Source organism: Poecilia reticulata, chromosome 7 (assembly GCF_904066995.2).
Source record: "Poecilia reticulata chromosome 7, P_reticulata-male-v2, whole genome shotgun sequence".
Lineage (NCBI taxonomy): Eukaryota > Metazoa > Chordata > Actinopteri > Cyprinodontiformes > Poeciliidae > Poecilia > Poecilia reticulata.
In genome coordinates, this window is record NC_088836.1 from 29,787,348 (window position 1) to 29,801,517 (window position 14,170).

The 14,170-nt window shown below is 36.1% G+C and overlaps 1 protein-coding gene across 3 annotated transcripts in view; it reads right to left on the reverse strand.

Annotated features, from left to right (window-relative positions):
• Positions 1-818: 818 nt before the first annotated feature.
• Positions 819-14,170, reverse strand: part of pfkfb1 (6-phosphofructo-2-kinase/fructose-2,6-biphosphatase 1) — an 88,770-nt gene continuing 75,418 nt past the window's right edge. For 2 of the 3 annotated variants that reach the window (XM_017305926.2, XM_081609270.1), the window contains 13 exons: positions 8,994-9,119; positions 8,789-8,885; positions 8,034-8,100; positions 7,719-7,793; positions 6,717-6,773; positions 6,534-6,655; positions 5,914-6,121; positions 4,444-4,590; positions 4,211-4,315; positions 3,504-3,633; positions 3,344-3,406; positions 3,200-3,264; positions 819-1,444 (listed from right to left, as the gene is read on the reverse strand). In XM_017305926.2, coding sequence (XP_017161415.1) covers positions 1,385-1,444; positions 3,200-3,264; positions 3,344-3,406; positions 3,504-3,633; positions 4,211-4,315; positions 4,444-4,590; positions 5,914-6,121; positions 6,534-6,655; positions 6,717-6,773; positions 7,719-7,793; positions 8,034-8,100; positions 8,789-8,885; positions 8,994-9,078 — 1,281 coding nt within the window. In that variant the 5' untranslated portion in view covers positions 9,079-9,119 and the 3' untranslated portion in view covers positions 819-1,384. Of the gene's footprint in view, positions 1,445-3,199; positions 3,265-3,343; positions 3,407-3,503; positions 3,634-4,210; positions 4,316-4,443; positions 4,591-5,913; positions 6,122-6,533; positions 6,656-6,716; positions 6,774-7,718; positions 7,794-8,033; positions 8,101-8,788; positions 8,886-8,993; positions 9,120-10,924; positions 11,073-14,170 lie in introns of those variants that run through there. The other variant, XM_008414591.3, reaches the window with a different exon arrangement.

Genomic DNA, 14,170 nt, shown 5'->3' on the forward strand with positions numbered 1-14,170 from the left:
GAAGTAACGGTGATGAGGTGAATGAGAACGCAGGTAGACCCAGGTTGTGATGATGATAAGAATTTTAATGAACTGCTCGACAGTCCAGTAAACTGTAGAGTTAAGACTGATGATGGGAGCTGGACTTAACCAGTTCTACTGGGACGACTAAGATTAGACTGACTGACAATGACAAGGACCCGACAAGAGACGGAGACAACAGCTGGACTTAAATACACACGGGGGTAATCAAGGGAACGAGACACACCTGGGGACAATCAGGGGCTGACAGGACAACACGGAGACTCACAAGAAACAGAAGCCAAAAATAAACACAATGAAAACTCAAATCCTCACAGACATTTTATAGAAAAAAAAGCGTTGACATTTTTATTTTCCAAACTCAAAAATTATCGACTTTTTTCTAGAAAATTTGTGAGACTAAATAAAAAAATATAATAAACGTTTTTTGTTGTGAATTTTAGACTTTTGTCCTATTTCTTGAATTTTTTTTTAGATTGATTTCAAAATTTTGGGGGAACTTTTGGAGTTTAGAAATTTCCATTTTTTTTTCTGATTTTAATTTCCATTTTTTCCGATTTTTGGAAGTCAGAAATGTCCTTGTTCTTTTGTTTGTTTGTTTTAATAAAATAAAAATAAAATCTGTTTGGCCCCGATTCACCGTCGTAGCTTCAGTTACAGCCATGAAAGCAAGAAAACGGTCATTCTCCAGAAAGATGGAAATCCTAAATAAAACAATACATATGTCATGCATGAACCAGTCAAAGTCCAGACATAAATCTTATAATCAACACATAAAAAACAAACGTATAAATAAATTATATTGAAGTTTTTGGCTTTAATGTGACAAAATCTAAACCATTTCAGAGCCTGAGTACTTTTCCAAGCCACTGAATGTTTACATAAAATTCTTCATTCCATTTATTTTCTGTAGTTATTCATGTATAATTGTATGTTACGATGTTATTTGTTCATAAAGAAGCAAAAGTAAACAAAAAATGTCTTGTTTGTTGGGAGCTGTCTGTGGTGCTGATTCCTAATCCGGTTTTCATCATCTGAAGAGGATCTGCATCGTTTAACCTCCACATACACACAGGGCATTTTTACATCAGTCATTCTGTAACTTGTTTGTGATGCGTTCAACATAATCAGAAACCTCAACCACACAGAGAAGACAGTAACTATCCATAGTTGTAGGTTTTCTTTCTTCTCTGGTATTGTAACAGAAGTCCATGTGAGTCTGGATTAACACTTTCCATCTCCTCCAGTTCTTCTGTTTTGATCCATTTCTCTTCTGTTCACCATCAGAAAACATTTATGTGGCTCTCTAAGATTTATTACTATCTATTAACATAGCTATAGTCCATTTCTCCCAGATCTGACTTTAGTTGTGGTCAGGAACTGTCTGAAGAGCTTCCTCTGTCTTTCTGCTGACGTTCACATTCTGCAAGCAAAGAGAAACACAAATTCAATTTCTACTGGCTGCTACTAGTGTTTCCCAAGCATGATAGGGCCACCACTGTGCTGTAAACCTGATAGAAATGGCTTTTGCTCATTGAAACCAGATTTTTAAAATTAAGGATACATAAGAGGCATTTCTCAAAACACAAAGATGTTCACATATAAACCTTTAAATAAATGTAGATTTATAAATGTTACACTTTCTTATGTTGCAGAGAAGTTATAAGGTTGGAAAAATGCTCCTCTAAAATTATTCTCTAACTAAAATAATATTACTCCAAAGCTGCATTTTCAATATTGATGTGACTTTCGGTTGTGTTTCTGTTTAAATTACTTCGTAATTATTTTACACAGGAAAACTCTGATGTGTGACAAAGTTCGTGTGAAAACTTCATTTTTTATTCCCATGAATGCAAACAAATGTCAGGTTTTTCAGGGTGGATCTGTCTGGTTCTCTTTTAGAGTCTTTGTGTTGATCTTTGGTTCTTTTAGCTTCTTAAAATGTTTTAAAAGTCTGAAAGATTATTCATAATTTAGACTTGACTTGTGTTAATTGTGAAGAAAACCAATACCAAACATGTAGCTTGATCTTGAAAACCTGGTGGATATTATTTAGAGAGAAAACTCTCATGAGAAGGCTTCAGAGTAATCCTCTATTATCTTATTATTCTCCTTTAAAGTTATGAGGTATAGACTATTTACTAATTACCAAAAAAATCCCTCAAAATCAACAGAAATTATTGCTTTATCAATAATCTTATCCTTGGTCAGATTGCATTTATGTTCAAACCACCATAAACTCAGAAATTTCCTTTTTTTAGTTTAGAAATCCTGAGCTTTTTCTGGTAAATTTTTGACTTTTTTAGCTGAGAATTTTCCTGTGTTATTCTGTTATTCCTGTGAAATTTTATTATCGTCATGTCAGTTTTTTGTCTTTTTTTCAGAATCATATTTCCTGTTCAGTCACGCTCCCTCAGGGTGCTGTAGTTCTCCTTCTGGACACTAGATGTCCTCAGTTACCAACATTTTTCCATCTTCCTGTTTCACTTTCACTCACTATTTCTCTCAAAATATACTCTTAGAGGTGACCTATTATGCTTCCTTGATCAAGTTTAAAACATGTTCATTACATTTTTTTTTAGCATAAATCATTCTTTTAATCTGGAAAATTCTTTCTGTTTTGAGTTCCTTTCCTTTTCAATTTAAATACGTTGCTGCTGCACCTCAATGTTGACACTCACATATGTGTAAACATACGCAATTATACAACCGTACATCTTTGAAAAGTAAAAGTGGAGCCTCCTGCACAACCAACAAGAATGCAGGAAGTAGTTTCTAAATGGTAAATCAACAACAAAACATTTGTCTTTTCCAGTAGCCATTGTAAAATGGCGGTAAAACCAGCTGAACAAACGTGCTGGAACTCAGCTTGGGTTGCTAGGTAATGGGCTGGAGTTGCTAGGTAACAGGAAGTTGATTTGTGAAGTTACATTCCAGATGTTTTTGAAAAGGTTCAATTCTAAACACTAAAAACCACTAACGTATTGTCAAAAACCTGTCTAGGTGTGTTTTTAATCACTTGAGCTGTTTTTAAGAAGCAGCAGAAACCCAGATGGAAGTACAAAAACATGAAAAATTAGAAGTTTTTTATAATATGTGCCCAGTAATCTTTATGTTTATTGAACAGGACAAATCTTCGACCCACTTCAGAGAGAAAATATTCGCCTGTGGATCTTACCGCTGGCCTCTCTCTGTGTGTGTTGACAGCTTCAATATTGAGAAAAAATGACTCAACTTTACATCCTGGCAGGAAAGACAAAAACAGAAGTGTCAAGAAGGAGTTCAGAGATCAGCTATTAAAGATACATAACTTACTGCCTACCGTAAGCTACTGGAGTGAGTTTGAGCACCGTGTGGAGGGGACACCTAACGTAAGGCAGCTCATCTTCACAGGTGATTAGAAACAATGTTTGAGCATTTAGAGCTGAACATTTTGTGGTGATAATAAGAAGGAAGGTGAATCAGTCCATCTCTTTTAGTACCTGCAGGTTTGTCTAGAAAGTAGGACAGCAGGCAGCGCATGATGGCTTGGTGGCAGATAACCAGGACGTTTTCCTGCCTCTCCAGCTCCATGATGACCGGCTCCAGACGATGGACTAGATCCTCATAGGACTTTTTCATAAAGACAAATCAAACTAATATTAGCTTTGATTCCAAAACTTTAAACCGCATGTTTTTCTGTGGCCCTCCAGTTTCAAGAATGACAGATAAAAGAACCTTAAAGATTACAGCTGGGTGTTTAAATATAATTTTATCATTCAATAAAAGCTATTTTTACCTGTAATTTTATCAATGTAGAAACTGAAAAGAAAATTTAGCTATAATATTTACAAATACTGGTGCAAAAATTCTATTAAAATGTTTTTAACACTTTCCATAATATTCTGCCTGTAAAGTAGGTAAATATGTAAACTTAAAAACACAGCTTGATTATAATATTATATGATAAAATACACATTTCTCTGACCGGACATGATTCTACATGAATAGTGTTTTTACTTCAGGTACTTATATTTTATTATTACTATTAAATTTACCTTACCTGTTAGTCCAGTTGGAAGAAAAGTAACTCAAAAGTTAACCCCAGCATAGGTAAGTTCGCAAATCCAAAAGTTAGAAGTGATAGATCATTAAATATAAAAATAAAATTAAGAAAAAGTCGTTGTCGTCTAATGAAAGCAGCTCTTACCTCGCCCTTTGGGTAACGGTAACGATATTTCTCCTGGTCTCTCATCGCAAACTCATCCGGAAAGTTCTCCTGAATCTCCTCGTATGTTAGCTCCTCACACACACCCTTAGAAAGAACAGGAATCAAATGTTAATTTAAACTGAGAGTCTAAGACTGTTTTTATAGAAAAGAATTATACGAACAAGCTTTAGGACAAACAACCGTTTATGTTTGTAAAGGTGTTTTAACCTCACAGCATCGATCTCATTGAGAGCTTTCCACTGTTCGTACTGGACGCCCAGAGCCTCTGCAGTCTGGATGGTCCGCTTCATGTGGCTCGTCCAAACCTTCAGGTCCTTGATGTTCTGACCTCTGATGAACTTCGCCAAGGCATCAGCATACTGCAGGAAAGATACATTTTTATGTTGTTATTCACAATGTAAAATACACTTTTCATAATTTCCCTAATTATGGTTTTCCACCATATGGTTTTCTAAAGCTTCTTTTTGAAATAAAATACCCAAAGCTAATTTAGTTTTTCTCAGCAATTACAAATTTTATTTCGATAATCTTGGTATCAAAATAAAGCTAACACTTGGGAGACTCCACCAGAAGTATCAGAATCCCTGCTGCAGTTTCAGAGAAAATGAGGAACATAAAATTATTTGGACTGTTTTTTACCCTCGCCGGAATCGTTTTTACAGTATACAGTATGTAAATATTTTAGAAATACCATAAATAATCCAGAAAACTGTTGGATACCATAAATCAACCTGTCACTGTAAATTGTGCAAAGACATGCAGATGAGGAAATTTACAGAAGTTTTAGTTAAAAAAAAATAATAAAAAAAATCTACACTGCAAAAAAAAAAAAAATCAAAGTAATTTTGGTCTAGTTTCTAATAATAGTTCCATTGAAATACTAAGTTATAAGATGTAGGAGCTTGTTTTAAGTCAATAATTCCTTAATATTTACTTTAATTTACTTACTCCATTGGTAGATTATATGAATTATAACATGGAACAAATGTCTTGTTATAAATTATACCATCTGCCAATATTAAATAATTACTCACTTAAAAAGCTCCTACATATTGATGAAAAGTTACTTGTAAGTTAGTTTTGTCTTTTTAGAAGTGAACCAGAATATTTGCTCTAAAAACTAGACCAAACATCCTTGATAAGATTTTGTATTTTGCCCTCGGTACGGGTTGACACCATCAACAAAACTGGGGATTTTCTGTGTTTTTATTAATTATCACATGTTTTCACTTATTATTAACCTTTGTTTTCAAACATTCACATTTATGTTTTACCCAATTATAATAAAACAATAAGAAATTTATATATTTGACTCCAATTCAAATGCATTAAAAAAAAAATCCTGAGTAAAATAAAAAAAATACAACAAATTTAGATACATTTTACTGAAAAGAAATATATATATATATATAAAACCACCAAAATATTTACATAGCTCCATACAATATCTTTTTGATGAATGTTCCTGGTCACTGATATCTTGGGCCTAAACTCAAAAGCTTCCTGCTCAACTCAAATGTTTTTTTATAGCTTCTAGCCAAGATTCTCACGTTTCCATGGATACCAAATATGTTTATGTTTAAACCAGGGGAGGCGCAGTGGTCAGTGTGGGCAAAAAAGTAAAAAACCTGCCCCCACTACCAGGGGCGTCGGGCTTAAAAAGTTTTAAAATCTAAGCTCACCTTCAGTCCTCGTGGTGATAAACCCGAATCGCCGCCTATCCGACCCAACAGGTTGAGTTCGCTCTCTCCGTGGCGGCTCAGGTAAATGGTTCTCGGTGTGACGTGGATGTTCATGAGGTAGTAGACGATCCGGCTCTGGATGTGATCCTGGACTCGGTTCACCAAGAACCTACTGCCCACGTCAAAGATCTTTATGTAGGAGAGCTTCCTGGTCGAAATAAGGAGAAACGGGCATTTTTTTCATAAACAGTTACTTAAATATTTAATCCGTTCACCTTCTTCACTGCTTTTGATATCCACATGTTTTCTATCATAACTCAAAGCGTCTCTAGTAGATTTCTTTACGGTTTTATTATGGTCAGTCACATTTACAAAACAGCACCATCCTTCACATCAGGAGGAACAAAGACAATGAGTTAAGAGACTAATCTTTTTTATTTCAGGTTGTATATATTGAGATGTTGTGCTATTGCGGGGACAATTTCAAGATAGGTGGACCGTGAGTGTTTGCTAAATGGGGTAAGTGGTCCTGCTGGGCCTGAAAAAGTTTGAGAAACACCAAAAATACTTGGTAGGATTTTGCGTTTTTGCAGTGTTGCGGCACATGGGTTGCTCAGTACCTGTCTCTCTCATCGTCTATTGACGTGTAGCTCGCCTTGTAGCACTCAATGCGCTGGATGAAGTCCGACATGGCCTCTTCTATGTCACGGTCGATGTAATCTGGGCTGCCAAATTTTACTTGCTGTAAAAAAGTTGGTTTTAGACTTTAATTAAAAAGTACGGATATTTTGTTTGTGCCTCACCTTGATATTCTCGGTTATTATGTCTGGGTCATCACAGATCGATTCTACGAAGAACACCTGTAAATAAGAAATAATTTCAACATTTTTGTAATTGAAGTCATTATTTACATTACTATGAAAAGGTATTTGCCTCCTTCTAGACTTCCTGCTTGTGCTTGTAACTGGTGTCACACTTTGTCAATGTTTTATATAACTAAACTAATTTGTGTAATTACCCAAGGTTAACCTGAGTAAATTGAAAAAAGATATTTTCAAGTGATACTTGAATGTATTACTCTAACAAGTCACAAATTATTAGTCAAACAATCTCCTGCAAAGATTTCTTTTAAGAAAGCAGAACTGATGTTTCTGAGGTATTTAGGTCCAGAAGCAGCTAATTTAGCGTATAGCTACATGTAGTTGGACTGGTACCTTCATTGTCTCTTCAGTCCCCAGATTGTTTTTCTCAAAAGCTTTGGGGTTCATCAAAATGTTTTTTCTCTGGTAATGTCATCGGACTTTTATACTTTTCAATCAGCTGTTGCTTTCAAGTTGTAAATCTTCCACTGAGCAAGTTTTGCTCAGTTTTTGTTATGACTTTCACTGATGAATGCAAAGTTTTTTTTGTTGTTTTATGTTTTCTTTACTTTGCTGGAAAGCATTAGAAACGACATTTAACCCTTTCAGGACTGATAGATGTCGATGACTTGTTTCATATTTCTCCTATTACTTTACTTCAAGGTGTTTTCTTTTCCAGTATGATTACAATAATGCTATACTAAATTCAATAATTTAAAATTAGTGCTTTGATATACAAAAATATACAAATATACAAAATTCAGGCAGTAAAAGGATATTCATTGTTTAATATATTTACTTATTACCTCATTTCACACAGAAAATAACATTTATCTAATGAGTAGCAAACAAATGATTAGTAAATTCAACAGTATTCCAAATAAAAATATGAAAACTGTTTTAAGCTACTGTAGTAGAGATTCCAAAAATGAGTTTGTCATTTACCTTATATCCTTTTTCTTTTGCAAAACTGTTGATGACGGCCCTCCTCTCTCTCGTGGTGTTAGTAGCATCGAACACCTGCAGGACATGTTTCCATCACTATCAATACTCGTATTGTTTTTAGCACTTCAGATGAAAAAATACCATCTGAAACACTTAGATCAGGCAGTAAGATCCACAAATGATAACAAATTCTCTAAAATATGTGAATGTCAGAAAGTCAGAATGTTTTGTTTCACTTTATTGTCTTTCCTCCGAAACAATGAAATCATGTTGGACAGTAATTAGAAGGAAAGTTTTAATTATCCATTAGCTTACGGCTACTTGTCCATGTTCTTTTGTGAAGTAGGCAGCAACGTCTTTGAGTGCAGCTGAAGCGCAGGCCCTGAGAGAGAAAAGGCAAACTTGAATAGGCAACAATGACAAAAAATGGCAAGATAACGATGTATTTAAACAGTTTGACATGATAACGTTCACACAGAAGTTCTTTACAGAAAAATATACAGTATTATTACGGTAGGGCACTGTGGCTAACAGGTGACAAAGAAATAAAAAGTGATATTTCAGTATAAATACTGCTAAGGTGTAACAGTCAATAATCAAAATTATGACAGAAAAGAGCCCAACAATAGAGCCTTGAGGAACCTCTATCTGATCTTTTAATAATGCAGTTGATAGAAATTAAAACTGCTCTACAAGAAGAGAAGGAAGTATAATAATTTAAATTATACTCCATCAACCTGTTGATACAACAGGCACACTCTCAGTGTTTTAAGCCATTGTAATAATGTTGGGACAGAAATATAAAGCTGTATTTCATCAGAAAAATAAAATGCTCTGAGAAACGGGAATCATGTTAATGCTGAACAAATGTGGCCTAAAATCAGAGCCTTGAGGAACGCCACATGTAATATTGGTTTGCTCAGATCCATAATTTCCAAATGACAAAAATCACTCCCAGTTAGCCAAGAGAGCCGAACCAGTTTAGATCACAAATCTGGTCAAATGCTTAAAAGTAAAAGAAAAATCAACTGTTGTTCAGTTTCATGAGTTTTCATGAGCTTTGCACTCACTTGCGGATCCTCATGGCCTCTTCGTTGTCAGGTTTAAAGAACTCAAAGTTCTTGTAGGTCTTGACTGCCTCTCTGCGGTACTGGCCCACATTAAAAACTGGTGGAAATTCAAAGAGAATATCTGGGTTTGAAAATGCAGCGTTCAATTAAATGTTATATAAATTAAGAAAATAAATAAATGTACGAATTTAAAGTTTCAACTGGCCTTTTGTAGGAACTCCGATCCAGTTTAGATATCGGGTGAGCTTCTTAGAGATGTATGTCTTCCCTCTGGCAGGTAATCCCACCATCACAATCACCGTTGGGGAGTTGCAGAACTGAGGCACAGACGCTGATAGGAAAACATGCACCAAAAAACACAGAGAGGATGTAATTCTGGACTGGGTCGGTGGTTAAATATTCAGGAAATCAACATCCGTTAGGTGCAATCCAGCTCGGTAGAGCTCAGTGTTGTTGGAGGTTTGTGTCATTAGATAATTAAACTTCATTAATAGAACAAGAGTTACACAAGGCAACTCACATTTCTGCAAAGCAAATCTGGATTTCGGTGAAAACTCTTAATATCAGGCATCAAACGCTTTGCTTCAGACTCAGATTTGACAATAAGGAAAATAAAACCTGCTCTTAAAATCATTTGTTTTTCTTATCCAAACATGATGGAGCTGAGTAAAATTTGTCACTCCTTTAGCTACAAAAGATACCAGTGAATTACAGGCAGAAACTTAAAAGAATGAGTTTATTGAGCCTTTGCACGTGACGCTCCTCAGAAGTCTGCCCACTCTGCCATGATGGACGTCAAAACAACCAGTGCTACCCACAATACTGTTTCAATGTCTCCTTGTTTACTTTCAGTAACTTAGTTGGTAGTTGATAAGTTTCTTTTTTACTAAATGCTCCTGTTCATCTGATGTTGATGAATTGAAGGAATACTTAAAAGTCTGATAAACGATGATCTGTAATTTTCTCCTTGAGCACATATGGAACAAGCTAGCTACTTCACATCCATTATTTTTCTGACCTCCTGTCACACAGTACTTCCACTAGAGGGCGCTTTTACACAAAAACATCCATCCATCCATCCATCCATTTTCTTGACACCCTTGTCCCTCAGTGGGGTCAGGAGGGTTGCTGGTGCCCGTCTCCAGCTAACGTTCCGGGTGAGAGGCGGGGTCACCCTGGACAGGTCGCCAGTCTGTCGCAGGGCATCACAGAGACACACAACCATGCACACACACACTCACACCTAGGGGCAATTTAGATAGACCAATTAACCTGACAGTCATGTTTTTGGACTGTGGGAGGAAACCGGAGTACCCAGAAAAGACCCACGCATGCACAGGGAGAACATGCAAACTCCATGCAGAAAGACCAGGGCCGGGAAACGAACCCAGAACCTTCTTGCTGCAAGGCAACAGCTCTACCAACTGCGCCACTGTGCAGCCCTACACAAAAACATGCTAAAATCTTACTATTAAAGAAATATCTAAATATGCAATAACCACACACAAATAACCATAAACAATGTTACAAAATTAGATTTTTGGATCTTAATATTCTGAGCCTGTTCCGAATGCTAATGCTAGTTAGAACAGCCTCCGGTGTTGGCGGCTAAATGGTTTTCCTGTAACAGCGAGTTGTTTCTCCACTATTATCACATTTAGCAGCGAGTACATGAGTTCGATTGCCACCGCTAAGACCCTCCTCCTGCCTCTGATTGGTCATTTTTGGTCGGGAGCGGTGCATTTCTGCAGACAGCAAGAATAACTCAAGGAGGAGATGGAGGAGATTTATCTTTTCAAAGATTATGTGTCTTAAATTAAAGTGTCACAACATGGTGACAGTTTTAACAAACATTTAAAAAACATATTCCTCATAAAAGTTACATACTGCAGCTTTAGGAAAATATCTTAATATACAATAAGTATACAATAACCATGCACAATAATAAAGAATGTTACAGAATTTAATTTTTAGCTCTTACAGAGGTTTCATCAAATGTTTTCCTCAACATGTGTTCAGAAATATCAGCATTTAACACCTCTCTGCAGGAAGCGTTCAACCAAAAGGCAAATGCTAAAACTAAATGAAAGTTTTACTGGAATCTCACTTCAAAACTAAAGTTTCTTCACGACTTACATCCTCTCCTACGATTCAAGTTATAGCCCATCCATGGCACCCAGATCTTCAGCAGAGGGGTCTGTGTGAGGTTTTTATGCTCTGTGGACATGGTACAGTGAACAAGTGAACGGCCGAGGTGCACTGTTCTGTGTGCTTTCCTGAAACTACATGGAGATCAGCAGATCAGCTGACTGTTGCTAAGGGAAAACATTTGGCAAGCAGGAGACGCAGAGGACCTGAGGCCCGACTGCTTGTCTGCCTTACAATCTGCTTCATTATTAAAAACTCCTTGTAAGAGCTGCCAAAGCCTCTTCTATGAACTCAGACAGCAATAAATCATGTCTAATTATTCCTAATGTTTTATACTGTAAACTGGTGAGAGAGAGAGAGAGAGCAACATGTCGTAATAGTTGAACAAGTAACACAAGAAGGAACTTCTCATGAATTTAGATGAGCACATTTGGCTTTGTTTATATGAGAAATTCCTTCAACTCACCACCAGAGGGCTGGTTTCCCTTTTTATTTTAAAATAAGAAATGGCCTTGCCAAGTTTTATATATATATATTTATGTGAAAAAATGTCTGGGTTGGGCACAAACCCAGACATTTATGCATGACGTCCATTCATTTTAATAAATGAATGGACGTCATGCACAATGACGTCAATTCAAAGCCCTCAGTTTGTATAGAAGTACAAGGATGTGTGTGTGTGTGTGTGCATGCATGCGTGCGTGTGTTCTTGTATATGCCTCACACAGAGGACATGTTTTACCACTTTCACCCACAAACTGAGGTCACTGTAGAAAATGAAGTTCAACGGCATCTTTTTGGCTAAGGTTGAGGTTAGGAACAAATGAATAATAGTTTCAGTTTGTGAGAATATCTGGGTTAGTCATCCCCACAGTTATTAAATGAATAGAAGTCAATGGAAAGTCCTCAGGTTGATGGAAGTATAAGGATGTGTATCCGTGTGTGTGTGCATGTAACCATTTAATTAGTAGAAATGCAAGCTATATTGCCAGTAGAAAGTCTCCTCTATGTGGTCTGGTTTACTTTTGCATTGCAGTTTTACAGAACAACAGCTCAGCTGGTCATGTGTTGCCATGAGCAAACCCTGCAGGCGAACCGCAACAGGCCTCACCTGCACGAAAACTTTTTTTTTTTTTTTTCAACAGAACCACAGTTTTTTTTTTCTGTTCAACTTTGATAAGTGCCTTGGCAAAGGTGGGTGTTTGAGGAAACAAATTTGGGTCAAGTCACTAAAGTGTGTAAGCCCCTAAAACAAGGTTTAACTTGCACTGTTGCAACTGAATGAATCAGAAGATTTCTGCCTTTTTAAATGCATACATTTTATTGAAATATGCAGCTTTATTTATAAATCAGATGAGTCTTTGGCTCTTCTGTTTTCAGCTACTTATCTGGATATCTTTCAGAACTTCCATTTAGCATGTTCCTCCATTGTAATCTGTAATCTATGGTTTTAAAATGCCACTGGCTGCTCATCCATGATGTCTACTGTATATGCTGAACCACCTTGAAGTCATCACTGCTCAGAATCTGTCAAACGGCAGAAACAACCAACAGGGGTTTTTAGAAATTTATGCAATTGTCAAACATGTTAAAGTTTTATTTGTGCAAATGCAGAATGGGGGTTTCTTGACACACACAGGAAGTCATCTTAGTCACTTCAATCGCTCCTTTGTTTGATTGCTATGATTGGAAGAAAGATGCTTTTTAATTTCCTTTTTTCAATAAAGCACAGAAATTACTGAATTTTAACACATTTACATTCATTCTGAACACATTCAACCGTTTTTTTCCTAGTCTTTACTGCAAGCGACTAACATGACAACTACGTCCCACTGTATGTCTCATGTCAAAAATACTCAAACACAAAAATGGGATATTTCCATTATTATTACAGAATGACTGTGCCACCTCTTAATGTTGCTGATAATAATCAGGTAACATTTTGCATCACACAACTTCTTAGTTATTTTCGGTTGTTTGTCTGAACTTCCTCTCTATTGGACAACAACACATTTCCGTCTGAAGATCCTACTTTTAAAAATACTACCGATGACTAGCTGATCTGATGAATGTGAAGTCAGACTTGTACAGATTAAAGTTTCTGGGTTAAATTTTGTAAATAGATGCTTACCTTACGTTTTGTTGGGCTTAGTATCTTTTTAATCACACTTTGATGTGATTAAATAATGTTTCTTATTCATTTTCAGTAAGTTCTCAATGATTCTGAGAGTTAAAGAACAAGATAAATGTTATATTTCTAAAAAAGATTTACACAATTGTTAAATGAGATATTTTTTGCTGTTTTTAAGATATATTAGTTTACTCAGACTAGAAAAAGTCATCTGATGCTTTCTTTGCAAATTTAATTTGGTCACGTGGTAGGCTAACTATAAGTAGCTTTATAATTAGATGGTGATGTGCTTTACTTCTGCTTTACAGGATATAGCAATGAATTCACACAGTCTGCAAACCACAAAGTGTGAAGTCAAAGACGCCCAAAGTGCAACGATGCATCTGTGGCAATCATGCAAAACAAAACCCAACTAGGCTGAACCCCTCCAACACAAGAACATCAGTTCAGCTGCTTGAACCTGGGACCCTGACATGTCCTAAAATATTCTGTAATTCAGTCAGATGCACTTCATTCACACTAAAAACTCTTGATGAAAATATTTTCTGCTGAACAGTTTCAAAAAAATAGACTACCTGCTTTTTAAATGCAAACTACCTAAAATAATGCCAACATCAGATCAAGTCATAAGTTTTTTCCCAAATGATCTGTTTTTATGTTTTAAAAGACCAAGAATTTAAAACCTTTCCATATTTGGTTTCTATTCTCTATTAAGAAAGTATTAGCATCTGAGCTTGCCAACCAATTATACTACCTACCTCTGGCAACACCATATTTAAATCCACAATTCAAGGATCTCCAAAAAAATATCATTATGAACCTGTTTTTATTTTGAATTCAAAATCTAACAGGCAGGACTGTGTGTTCTGCTTATGAGCTGCACATAACGTTCTTTGGTATTTCACCCTTCAAGAGTTCAACCAAACCAACCGTAAACAACAGCAGAGCACACATTCATCACTGTTTATACACTGGCTACTGCAGCAAATTGAGGAAAATGCATGTATTGCATTGAATCTTTTCCTCTTTTTTAACCTTGTAGAAGAAAAACAACCTTAAGCTTGGATGACGTCAAGCGTCATCCACCCCTTAAATATTTTCTC